General features: G+C 38.8%; 1 protein-coding gene across 1 annotated transcript in view; it reads right to left on the bottom strand.

Annotated features, from left to right (window-relative positions):
* The window catches only part of ADARB2 (adenosine deaminase RNA specific B2 (inactive)), a 298,031-nt gene that overhangs the window by 50,333 nt on the left and 234,129 nt on the right, over positions 1-13,569 (bottom strand). Inside the window, exon 4 of the mRNA XM_065731583.1 lies at positions 2,356-2,470. Within this exon, the coding sequence (XP_065587655.1) occupies positions 2,356-2,470 (115 nt within the window). The remainder of the gene's footprint in view (positions 1-2,355; positions 2,471-13,569) is intronic.

Raw genomic sequence — 13,569 nt, 5'->3', positions numbered from 1 at the left:
GAATCTTAGATGTGATCTGAACTGAATAATTCTAAGACCTAAAAGACCATAAATGAGAAATCTAAAAGTTGAATTAGGGAATATTTAATAGTATTTTAGAGATGTCTGCTTTGCAGCAACCAAAAAAATCTGAAAATGAGACAGAAAGCCAAGTTTGAGGACTTAGTCTGATGCACAGTATTCTTCTCAGTTAATATGCTTTACGCTTCCAGCCAAAAAGTATAATGATCACTTAGGTTTTTTATTTATTATCATGTTTCTATTACTACATTACATCAGATAACATCATATCAACCAGTGTAATAATTTGCTCTTACCTAGGAAAAATTTTTGAAATCTTGGTATCTACTAGTCAAAACTTACTTTCAAAAAAGGTACTGGTATTTTAAATTTCATCACAATCCAGAGCAAAGGGTACGTAATTACAATGGACTGCCATGTTTTGCTGACTAGAATTTCTTACTGTGGAACATTCATGGTCAATCAATAACATCATTTTCTACACTTTTTTCCTCCTTCTTTGGAATTTGCCCTGGATGCCACAGCCTAAGTCAATTATAGAGGCCAAATGTGCCTCCCTGGTATCCCTGGGAAACTGAAATGGCAAAAAAAAAAAAAAAAAAAAAAGTCAGAGTTCAGGAAAAGAAAACCAATCTTGCACAGTTCTGTTTTGTCTGTAGAGATTTTCTATTATCTCAATAGTAGTTACCATAGAATCACATTGTGCTTTTTACCAGCTTTGCCTGAAAATTCTCCAAGCACAGATAAATTTGTCTCTAGTTGGGATTACGTTGAAGCAAAAATAAATAAATACATAAATGAATAAATAAATATAAAGAGTAGTGTATAATACCAAAAACAATTAGACTTAACATGATTCGTTTTTATTGATATCATTACTTTGTCGCTTTCAGAAATTTAAGTTTTATGCCATGTTCTGTGTTGAAAACATGGAATATCTGTACATATTTGATTCTTTGATGGGAAAAGCCTGTCTGTGCCATATATGATCTGAGTGTCAAGTTCTTTGCTCCCTTTGGGAATGGAGAAAAGAGCTCCTCTTGGTGTTCCATATATCTACTGAGGTTCTTAGGTCTCCTATACCATGTTTTAAGTTTGTACAAGGATAGAATTATAGAATCATAAAATATGCTGAATTAAAAGGGAGTCAAAAAGTTCAGTGAGTCCCATTCATAGCTCTACATGGGACCACCTAAAAATTAAAGCATGTTCTTTTTAAAACACTGCACCTAGGCAGCACATCAGAAATGGTAGTCTCATTGATGTCTGTCAATGAAAATAGATGAACACTAGTGATGCTCAACTTTTCCCGAAACCAGCTCATTTTCAACCAGAGGTGAAAAATACTTCTAGGTCTACTCTTCTAACCACTGGATTTCATTGCTCACTCTTACCACATCAGAAAAAAGAGTAAGTTACTCTGCACAGAATTAGTAGTGTTTTCTAGGCTCTGTAGTTGGAGAAGACCCAGCAGATAATCCTGTCTCCACCCTGCTGCCTCACAATATTCACAGATGTTCCTGTGGAGTCTAGCTAATGTAATTGTTGAAAAGAACCAGGAAGGCAAGCCTGGATGAATTATACATGCCCGTCCCCTGTGAGCTTATCCCTTCATTTCTAAACTCTATCCACCACTCCATGTGTCTGAATGAGAATGAAGTTTATGGCAGCCTCTCTGCTGCTGGCAGCCTCATAAATACTGAGGTGCCTGCACCGAGGTATACTTGCAAAGGAAGAAAGGCCATTTATGCATCTGTTTCTTCAAAAAGATAAGGATTTCTGTATGGTATGTGTCCTTCATTTAAGTCTTACCAGGCATGAATATCAAATTTTGACACTGTTAATAAGTAGTTCTTGTGGTCAGAGAAGAGCAGAATTAAAACTGTGCATGCTTTGAGTTTCTTTTCTTTGGAAAGAATCAGGCTGAGATTTGCTTTTACTGTCAGTCTGAAACAAAGTTTATGGTGGCCTTGTAAAAACAGAACTCAATTTTTCCAAATCTAAAAAAAAGCAGTTAGTAAATAATACAGCCTTGTTATTGATAACTAGCAAAATCCCATCTATTAGAAAGTGCAAAATCAGACAGCTCTGCATTTCGTCCTGTAAACAGAAATGTGGGGACATATTTATGAATGAATCTTTACCTCTGTTGCCAATATTTTTTGTGTGAACCTACTTGAGATGTAAATATTTAATGCTTCTTTTCTCTGCATTACTATTTATTGTTCTGTGTGGGAGCAAAGGCATCCTTCAATTCTGTGGACTAGGTAAATAATGTATTACTTAGTCATGAAAAATGCCAAGGAAAATAAATGAGAGGATAGGATATCTTACCTTTGGTCATCACAATTCCTGCAAGAGTTTTGTGGCGTGCATGCATGGAAGTGAAATTGTCTGTCAGCTCCTGGAACTTCTGTGTAACCATTTGGTACACGGAGTCCGCAAAGTCCTGAAAGACACAGTCAGAAAGAATTCTTTCACTTTCTTTGATTGAAACACCTGGGCGTTTCTGCAGATTAATCACCTGCTGTCAACTGCTGAGAAGTTCCTTTTAGAATTAGACACCACCTACCTGAGCAGAGATGAAAGGAGCATCTCTTTTGACTGCCCTCATCCCCCTCAGCTTTGGCTGGTGTGAGGTTCTAAGGCCAAATGAACTGCCTTAAAAATAAGACCTGTGCTGACTACGATTAGTGGCAAAGAGACTTTTCTTGAGCTTTCTAGTTGTTGGTGGAAAATCAATTCACTGATTATGCATTGGTCCTGTAAGAGATGAAGAGGTGAACATCTGCCCCACAAAGCCATGTGGATGTGGGTTATGTATCACCAATGTCAAGGTTTTCTGGTTCTCAGGATTTTTGTTGTTAATGAATACTGAGGAAGGAAAAATTCCTTTAGGCCATCAATGTGTAAGAGCTGAGCTGAAGGCTTGGTTACAGGTAAGGTGTCAAAAGACTGTCTATACCTGCTGTCAAGGTGCATTTTTGATGATGAGCTTCTACCGGTTACTGAAGTCAAGCAGGGTAAAAGTCTAAATAGTGAATTCTGTAGCCTGCATGCAAATGTCAACCTAAAACATCTGAGGTACTCTTGAGAACACTACTACTTGGACTGTTTCCCTGCAGAAACATTTAGTATCTTTTCAAATTCACTTAATCTGTTCACTTTGGTTGGCAGAGTCTTTCAAGCATACATTAGAGATAAGTCAGAGGAATGCTGTTTGTGAGCATGAGTTGTTCTCAAAATGTTTTGCCAGTCTGAATATAAAAAAGTAAGATACAAAGGATTTTTCATTTGAGACATCTGAGCTTTTAGGTGAAACCAAGCTATACCTACAAATCCTTCTGAGAGCACCTCCTGAAGACCAGAGATTACTCTGGGATGCTGGCTGGAGGCCTTCTGTAGTTTGGTTGGCCCCAGGTGAGCGTGCCTTTGTTAGGAAAGGTGTCTCTACCAAGGAAAATTTCCTGTTACTCTTCTGCTGTTGGGCTAAGCTCACCTGGGAGTATGTCCTGGTATAACCGGTCCTCTGATTCATGGCACACAGGGATAAGATGCTGAGGGTGATATTCAGCTTCCCTTAGCCTGAGAGCTCCTTGGTCATGCACAAGTAAGGAAATATATCTAAGAAGATCTATCTTTTCCTTCTTCCAAAACTGCTAATAATTATGAAAACATGTTGGTGAAAACATACTATTTTAACAGGGAGAATACACAACTGTTTTTCAGAGAAAAGCAGATTCTAATTCGCTAATATTTTTGGTAATACTAGTGCTACTGAGAGCCTCTACAGGCTGTACACCATATGTTTTTACAGTTTGTTTATGAAAGTCAGCTTAATTTTTAAATATTATTATAAAAATACATCAAAAATTGAATTAAATAGAACACTACAACAATTAGGCAAACACCTTTTCATGAAACCTGGAATATTTTTGTTTTTCATGGACAATCCTTGTAAGTGACTGCAACTTGATCAAGTACGTAAAGATAGGATTCCCTTGATAGGACATTTTTTCGATGTTTTGCTAAGTGCAGCTTCCCAAGGCGTTGCTGTTGGAAACAGCCATTTACACACAAGAAGGAAGACAGTTTAATATAACATGGAATAAAATGTGATGGCTTGTTGCAAAAGAAGGAAAGAGGCATTTAAACTCATCTGTGATATATATGCAAAATTCGACTCTAGAATTAGATGAAAACTAAGAAAAATTATCAAGAAGAGTTTGACAGTTCCTAAATGGAATTTCACTTTGACTGCATTTAAATCTCTTCTAATCTAATTGTCCACAATCACCATGTGAGCAAGGTATTGCTCATACAATGCTTCTGAAGGATGAATTTTGGGTCAATTCTCATTTGTCAAGCATCAAGGCACCCTTGTGATATAAATGCAATTATAGCTGCTTTACAGATGAATGAATGAAGGCACTAAAAGGGTGAGGGACTGGTCCAAGGGAATAGCATGGAGCAGGGAAGAGCCAGGTGTTCTGATTTACCCATGTTCTGGCTATGCACTCAGCACTGGAACACTGCCTGTCTTTCATAATACGAAAGTTTGTTTCTAACTTGTTTTCCCTACTGGAGAGTGACTTCATCCATAACGGAAAACTAAAGTGTATTTGCAGTACAGATATAGCTGGGTCCCATATGGTGGACTGAAAATCTGATCAGCTTTATTTGGACAAGGAAGAAAGAGGAAAAAAAAAAGAGTATAACAATAAAACTATCTGCACCATCATTTTTAAAAAAGGATCAAATCACAGATTTAATCTCCTACAGTACTGCAGTTCAATCCATGCCTGCACTTCTAGAGTACCCTCCAAATCTGCATCCCAGGGCATTTTGCACTCATTAAGAGTTAATTAGCTTAGAGGCACATGCAATTCCTAAAAGAATCATTTAAAAAATGCTAAATAGAACAAATAACTTTTAACTTTGACTCTAGAAATCCCTAATGTCAGAGCTTTCCTTACTTCATTTGGCAGAAGATTCCAAAGCCAGAAAGTTCACTAACGGCAAAATAACAACATGACTTCAGATAACATTTAGGGACAACAAAGAATTCAGCAATTACTGTTCTCAAGGAGTGACATGGGACATTAAAGAGCAGCAAATCCACTAAGTGTGAAGCTTCTCAGCTAGAATAAATCAGGTAAATATTTTCTGTCTTGAACACGTTGCCTAAAAGTATGCTAGTGAAATCAACAGATGCAATGAAGTAAGATATGTGAATAAAAGGAGGATGCAGGAAAACCATAGTGTCTAATCCAAGAGGTCATTTAAGAGCAGTCGTATTGCCTTAATTTTGGTTATTCCAAAGTACAGTGGAAAGAAGAAAATGAGCAGTCTGTTTTTGTATGTAGAGAAAATTAAGATGTCAAGAGATGTGGGACTGAGCCCTGTGAGGGGTTGATATCCCATGGATTGATGCATGCAGTGCAGTTCAAGTTCAAGGTTCTGAATAATGCAGCCCTGAAAGCAAGCCTAGTGGCAGGGCAGTGTGTAGGGTTAGTTTCTTGACACTGATAAGTTACAAGATCTGTAGTGTGCTGCTTTTCCTTCCAACACACCTTGTGCTGGCCATACACACTAAAATGAGCAGCAGGATTTCTGCCTATTTAATCTTTAGACTGGCTTTCAGTGTCTGTACATAAAACAGGTAACATGTATTGAATGCATACAAGACAGATATAATAGAGGCAAGTGTTCACACTTTAGTGTTTCCCTCTTTAGTTTATAACCTTTCATTTCAGAGATTTTCTTGCTTCACTATTAAACAATAACATTAGATTACTAAAAGGCACACATTCAGGTTATCTTTCTTGATGGGATATAAACCAGAGGGGCCATTGTGAGCCATGAATAGTGGGATGAGCCATGAGTTGAACTTTTGGGATATAGGCTAGACTATGTCATCTGCCATCAGAAATAACTTACAACCCCTGCACAAAAGAAACCAGTCTTGTTACTCTCTATTTGCAAAAAAATCTGAGAGAGAAGTTGCATTTAGCGATACCATAGTACTGCCAGATATGAGTAAGAACAAGAATCTCCATCTGGAGTAAATACAAGAGCCAAATACATCCTGGCAGCTTTAGAACAACTACCAGGTTGGTAGCAGAAAAAGGGAAAATTTTTGAAGATGGAGGGAAAAAAAGGAGTCAAAATATTACTTGTGAAAAAGCAACATGTGATGGCAGAGTAATAGCTTTGTGCAGGGAAGGGATACTAAAATGATGTGGACAGTCAGAACTCTGAAAATTAATGTGGATGTTCAAACACCACTTGAGTGCTGGACCTAAGGGGAATTTCAAATGTTTCTCCTCAGAAAACTGGGGCCTGATCCAAAGCCCCACTGCAGGCAGTGGAAGTGTACCTGGCTCAGAGGTATTCCTTGAGGCTCATCCCACTAAAAGGTGAATTCATATGTCTGGGCAGGATGAGCTTGGCCATGACAGCTTTGGGCAAATGCATGTGTCAGGAGGAAAAAAAATGTAGCTCCACAAAAGGGCTGACCTTCCAGATGATGTACTTCTTTCAAATATCCTGCTTTGGTTTGATTGCTCTCAAAATCTTGGCTTTTATAGATCCTCCCTTAATTTTTTTTTTCCTGTACAAACAATATTTGTCTCAAAGACATTGTCTTTGAGATCAAAACTTTACTCTTTCTTACTAATACAGTGAGGGATAGCGAAAAGGCGAAGATTGCTAGACCCACACCAAGACCCAAATCTGCTCTCAGTTACACTCAAGTAATATATAACCTCCTTTCAGTAGTGGAAGCAACAGGAATCTGTTCAGGTACCAGGCAGAAGAAAGAAAGTAGACAATACTAAAACTTCCATTGTGAAGGAAGACTGTGATGTACTACAGTACTTAACAAGTTATATTTTATTGTGTAAAATAGGCAGGAAACGTGAAAAATAGATGTCATTACTACTAAAACAGCACTGTATTGTCTGAAGTATTCATCTCTCCTTGATTACCATATCAAATTAATGGTGTTATTCACAAGGGAAAATCAAATTTTAGATCTTTCCATTACAGAATCAAAAACTTTCAGTCATTTTTCAACACTAATATTTCAAATAGCATAAATAATTAAACGCGTTCAAGTTTGCAGTGGCAGTCTTCAGGGTAAAACTGACATTCAACTGGAGTAGTAAGGATATTAAAATCAATAGATTATGAAGGAGAAAGCCTTTAGTAAACATTTTCTATTGAAATCCTGTCTTAGGGCTTATAGGGTTGTAATATCATAAAGGTTAGATATGCATATGGATGGGAGGAAGTATTCCACTATACAGATATCACCAAGCATGCTGTTTCTCCTGTCTCCCAAGTACTTTATTTTCTAGGATATTACTGACATTTGGGGGTAAATGTTGAATACAGTGAATGGGGATCAAGTTGAATTAAATTCACAACTGATAAAAGGAGATGCACGCTTACTTGTTTTTTCTGCTCAAGGGAGAAATATGCACTATTTGACAGTGTAAGTTTGTATTTTTTCATGTGGAGTACTCTCACTACCTAAATGGGAGGGGAAGAAAACAGCACAGTGAATATCAATCCTGAATTGCTAGTTCTAGTCAGCATGTACAGGAAATTGCTACGCAACACACTCCTTCCCAGGCTTGTAAATAAGTTTGCTGTAGCTGGTTGGAGATTCATTGCTATGTGATTGTACCCTAGAGCCAATGAATTAGTTAGGGTCTTCCCAGGCACTACATCATCTTCAAGATGCCGCCTTGAGAAGAGAAATGGCAGAGGGTCATGGGCTGCCCTCCACTATCTATCTTGTGGTATCAATTTAACTTCTGTCGCCAGGAGCTCCCCCAGTGCACTGAGAAGGGCTGAACATGGACCTAGAAGACAGAACAGACAGGGAAGGCTGTGGAAAAAAGGAAGGCAGCCACTCGAAGATTGGGTTCACTCTTGCCTTTCTTCCCAGCAGCTTTCATGCAAGCTCCTTGCTTTGGCATGAATACCACTTCTTCAGATCTAAAAGCGGTTGACTTTTATCCACTTCACAAGAGAGGCAAATGTCACTGACAGAAGTGAGAACCTCCAAACAGCATCATGCAAGTATTTCTGCAGCAGGACTGTGGGCCGCAGGCACAGCCCTCGTAACTCAACCTTCCTTCAGAACACACAGGTGTTTACAGAGTATTACTCAAAGAACAAAGCATTTCCAGGGAATTCATGGTGGAGGATTTTTTGAGATCTGCAGAAATTATTTTTCTCCAATAATAACTCCTACAATATTGATCATTATGCCTCATTTTGTTGATCCCTCAGGGCCAGCGAATGTGGGCTTTGTTTCATCCTAGATGGACGTAATTTTATTGTGTCTGGTATGTTTTCACTTCAGCTGGATGTGTTCACATATCCTGTGCATATCCTGACTTACAGAGGTCCCCTCCTCTCAGAGGGGATGGTGCTTGTGCTTCACGGGTAGCAGCTGGGAACACATTTCCACACTGAGCTTCTAATGAAACTCCAATAACAATACATTTCTGATGCTGAATATCCTCATCGTCTTCTTATCAAGATTGATAGGGAAGATCAACTGCTTCAATTATTTCAGTCAAAAGAATCATTTTCACCAACTCCCTCCAATTGTTCCTAGTCTTATTACAAATATTTTAGCTACATATGATGCTGAGCTATCATAATAAACCCCTCATTTCTGTAATCACCAAATGCTCTGAATTTGTTCTGCATTTGTAAAGGCTTGGCTGACCTCGTCTGCCTTGGATGTCTTGTCTGGACTGTGCAAGCGACTTGTGGGCTCGGAGCCATCAATTGTTGGCTGCTCGTCTCTCCTCCTCCCTGCCTGGCTGGAGGCTGATTGCTCTGCTAATTTCCCAAGCCCCACAGAATATATTTGCCTCCATGCCATTATTTATATCATTAGAGATCATTTACTAAATTTCAGTGCTGTGCTGGTTGCTATATGAGGCAGAGTCTGCCTGTGTGGCAGTTGAAAAAATGGCAAGCTGCACTGAGAGAACCCAGAATAGAAAATTCCTTCTTGTACCATTTGGCGTTTGGGTTTCCCATTAACCCTATATTTTTATGAAAATAATAGATGTATTGCTCATTAGGACTATGAGGATACAGAATGAACACAGAAATTAAGATGGGACGAAAGTCAAATGGGAGGGTTAGTTACAGTTCTTCTTTGGTGAATCTCAGCACCTTTATTTCTGGAAGGTTTCCCAATGACCACTAAATACCATTTCATCAGATTCTGATGAATTGCTCATATATCGAGTGTACACCCCAGCAATTATTAAAGATGACAGTAGGTATCTCACTTGTGATGTTTCTAGAGTGGTGAAACGCAAGCTAAATGCCCTTCCCTCTGTCTGATGCTTAACTGTTGGTACTAGAGAGCCCAAAGGTCTCCTAGTAAATGCTTTAAATCTCTTCAGAATGTTTTTCACTTATGACTGGCAAAGAAGTGCTAAAAGAATATTTACAGTATTTTTTCTAAAAAAAAATTGTTTCTTTGGGGTATTTTTCCCCCACAGATATCAAGTCTGAATTGGGAAAAAAAAAAAAAAGAACAATTTTTACTGGAGTATTTGGAGAGAAATGGATAATATTAGAAACAGATAGCTATGAAGCAAGTTCTGCTATATTGAATCACCTTCCGAATTTGTCCATAAGAACAACAATGTGATCTTGTAAATTAAATTAATCAATGCTAAATATCTAAAAGGAAATTTGTAGCAACAATGGGAAGCAACAAAAATCAAACTGGCATTTATTTCAAGTGCTTGGTGAAAAAAATTATCTGCTTTCTCAATATATGCATTGACTACAGGGAATCAATCAAACTTAATATAATGTATCTTTTTATTTGTTTCAGAACCCCCTGGTGTGTCTGAAAGAAAATAGAACACATAAAAAAAACCATACCATAGAAGAAAGAAATACTGTCAAATTCAAATGCCCCAGCTCCTCCAAAAAGTATGCTTTTCTGTTTGGCAGCAAAACATTTTGTATGTAGCTTTAATTAGAATCTTTAAATTCACATTAGTGTGTTAATGTTAGGATGCTAACAGATGAGCCCCTCTATTTAAGGTTGATTCATTGCTGTCTGCATTCATCTTGCTCTAAAATGATGCTACCAATGAGCACCATTTCAATGAATTTAGAGGAAACGAGCTTTTCCACTGACACGTACAGTTGTTCCCTAAAGGAAGCCATGCTCAGTTTCCAGCTTCTGCTGCTCCTGAGTACAGCTCTGCATTTATCGCTCTGGTAATGAAGGATGTCCATACCAATTTTGCAGAATCATTCTTGAAGTCGATACTGCACCTGCTAACAAACACCAGGAAGGACGGGTTGTTTGTTTGCTTTTTTTCTTTTACTGATCCTTAACCCAACAGCCAGCTTCCTACAGAGACACACATAAGGTTGGCTATGAGTGCTGAATAATTCACAACAATGAAGTAGCATATACTTTGCAGCCTTGTGCCCGCTTTAGGACAAGCCTCAGGTGTCAAGCTGCTGTACACTACAGATATTAAATTAGCACGAATGGGTTCTCTTTAACTAGATGAAAGCTCTATAAAGCCACCAGCACCTGGGAATGGCTAACTCTGTATAAAGGCTTTTACACACTCTGTACAATCTGGATTTTAGGTTCATATTATGAGGCATATCTCTTTAATAAAAACAAAGTTTTACCTGAGAAATGTTTTTTTTCAGTTTTCAGTTTTCTTGCTTTCTCGTTCTTAGATGCATTAAAACAAATATCCTTTGGAAACTAACAGGAGTAAAACCCTCCTCATATACAATACTCTTGGATGTTTATGGTCCACTCTCCTCACAAATGTACCCAGTTAGCAGCTCTTGGGCACATGCTGAAAGCGGTCAGAGAGCTGTACTTGCTCAAATCCCTTGAGCACCATTTTGAAAATCTACGCCTGTGTGTTTATGGTACTCATTAAGGAGCTGTGCCATTAAGAGCCTTCTCCATCACACATATGCTTTGTTAGATAAAGCGGGGTGCAGACAGCATCCAAAACAAATTTAATCTATTCTGAACTGCTGATCCCAGCAAGGCACTGCACAGTTCCACTTTCTGAATCACTGCAGAGCAAATTGTATAATACACTACATGGCAATTACTATACAGATATTGGAATTTTTCCTTTCTTGTTGTTAAAGATCTTTCTGTCATACACTGTAATGATTCTCAAAATCCAGCTGTAACCTTGCTAACAACCTCTCCCTTGCCTGGGAGGGGTGTTAAGGAAAACTACATCTCATATTACCTCACCCTTCTCTGGCCTTCTCAAATGTGTAAATAGCAAGGATGGTTGCCATCTACAGTGACTTTGTGCCAGCAAAGGCATAATTATACTTTCTGCTGGCTCTCTGTTGCCACCCATAAACCCAACAGAGCCATTTAGATTGGGATGTGTGCATGGCACCAGGGCTAAAACCAGTCCCATCCTCACTGTTCTTTACTGGACAAACATGAGTCATTAACACTGCTGATATTAATGAACTGTCATATATCTGCTCAGAACCTGCATCTGAATCTAAATCTGCAGCATTTAGCCCATGATCTCTATTTAATAATATGCACTAATTCTTCATTGTCACCCTATTCTCCATGTGCCTAACAAGTGCCCACAGCTGCAATGTGGGAGGGGCCTTCTGAAACCCTGTGATAACAATCTTGGGAAAAGCCTGTTGTCTCTACAGACCTGTCTTTAAGCAAGAGCCCAGGGGAAAGGCCAGGTAGGAGGTCAGGACACTGTGAAGGGGCACTGCATGGTACTCAGATTTCTTTCGCTGAGTTATTGAAAGTGGCCAATGAAAGAAGAGCTTCTTGAGAAGAATGAGACAAAGAAAAGGTTGATAAACCCAGTAATTAAATTCTAAATAAATTATTTTTATTTATTCAACTAAGAAGAAGAAATCTCAGAGTGGTATATTTGCTCCTACAAAGTTGCTGATTAATTTAAGAGACCACCAGCTTTAATATTTTGCTCAGGGAAGTCAGTGTCAAAGACAAGAAAGAAAATGGGCAATTCTTCTCTTGCAGAAAAGAGACAATAAAAAAATGAATAGATTTGTTTCATTGTCACATCATACCGCTGGAAGGACACCTCTACAGGTCTCTAGGGGAGCTGGGAGTACATACGTCCCGTGGGATAACATATGTATGTCCCAGGATTCAAACAATAATTCCAGGGAGAATAGCAGAATAACTTGCTGTTTCCCAGCTTTACACTCAGCTCCCACAATCTATAACACTGTTTTACCAGTGTGTGCACTTTTGAGGTAATCACTCGATGTTAGCTCACTTGCTAAGATGCACATAACCTGAAGGGCACTCCAATCAATTCCTCCCAGCAAACCGCGCTCCTGCGCTGCTCTCAGGGTTCCTTGGCCAGGAGCTGTCACACATCCCTGCTCTGCTCTTTCTGGTCCACAAAACTGCCCTGCAAAAACATAGGGGTGCAAGAACACAGAAGGGCTACAACAAATTCTTAGACTTGAGTTAATACTGAAGGCAAGGTAACACATGCTGTTCAGAGCCCCTGGAAATAATAAAGGCAAAAACAGAGGATTTAAGACTGCCTGCCATCACACATTTCCCTTCTTGTCTTTCTCCATCCCGTCTGCTCCTGTGATTTTATATTTAACTATTTCTTCCTTTCTGAGAAGGAAAAAAAAAACACTTTTGTTGAGTGAATCCATACTCAGCCTCACAGCAGTATTGTCTAGGTGGTCTAGAAACCCAGACAAACTATTATACAAATCGAAGTCTGTCCAGTTTCTGATAACACCAAAACTAATTTATTTTTTGTTTATACTCTGCTACCTTTGACAAAGCTTCCTCTAGAGATTTATATCTCCATCCTTACTGCCTTTCAACTGTTTGTCAATTTTTTTGTTTTGCAACCTACAAAAGAAAAAAAGTCTGACATCAACCTTGGAAGAGGTACTATGTGCAGAAATCTTTTTTTTTTCAGACGCGATAAAATCTTGCCTAAAACCATGTCCAACCTTTTCAGTAGAAAGTCCAGATGGCTTTGCAGCCTGTACAACAGACTTTATTCACTGATGCTTCTCTAAGTGTCAGCAGGGTGTTGTCTTCCAGAACTAGTAAATGTGCAGTGAAAGGCAGCTCGGAGGGGAGAAATAAACACAAATAAAAAATACCCAAAACCTCACTTAAATTGCCCTGTGTACCCTCAAAAATCAAATTAATCTGAGTATTTCTACACGCGTCTGACTGAAAATTCCCCCTGGGTGAAGAAAGGCTTTGCAAACAACTGGAGGTGTAGCGGCTGGGGTGGAAGTTCAGGCAGCTGCAGGGAAAGCAGTGATTTACACAGTTGCTGCTGACTACAGGTCACCCTTGCCTGCATTGCAAATATTTCATCTGAAAGATCAGGGCCATTCCCACATCTGTATATGAGCTTCAAGCTGCAGAAACTTAGAACTGAATAACCACCAGTATTGTTTTCTGTACATAGAATCAGCATGAAAAAAACTCACTCATCCTGC

This window comes from Cyrtonyx montezumae, unplaced genomic scaffold (genome assembly GCF_038088225.1).
Source record: "Cyrtonyx montezumae isolate F1298 unplaced genomic scaffold, pur_monq_1.0 scaffold_14, whole genome shotgun sequence".
NCBI lineage: Eukaryota > Metazoa > Chordata > Aves > Galliformes > Odontophoridae > Cyrtonyx > Cyrtonyx montezumae.
The sequence above is the reverse complement of the archived record's forward strand: the minus strand, read 5'-3'. Positions and strand labels throughout refer to the sequence as shown.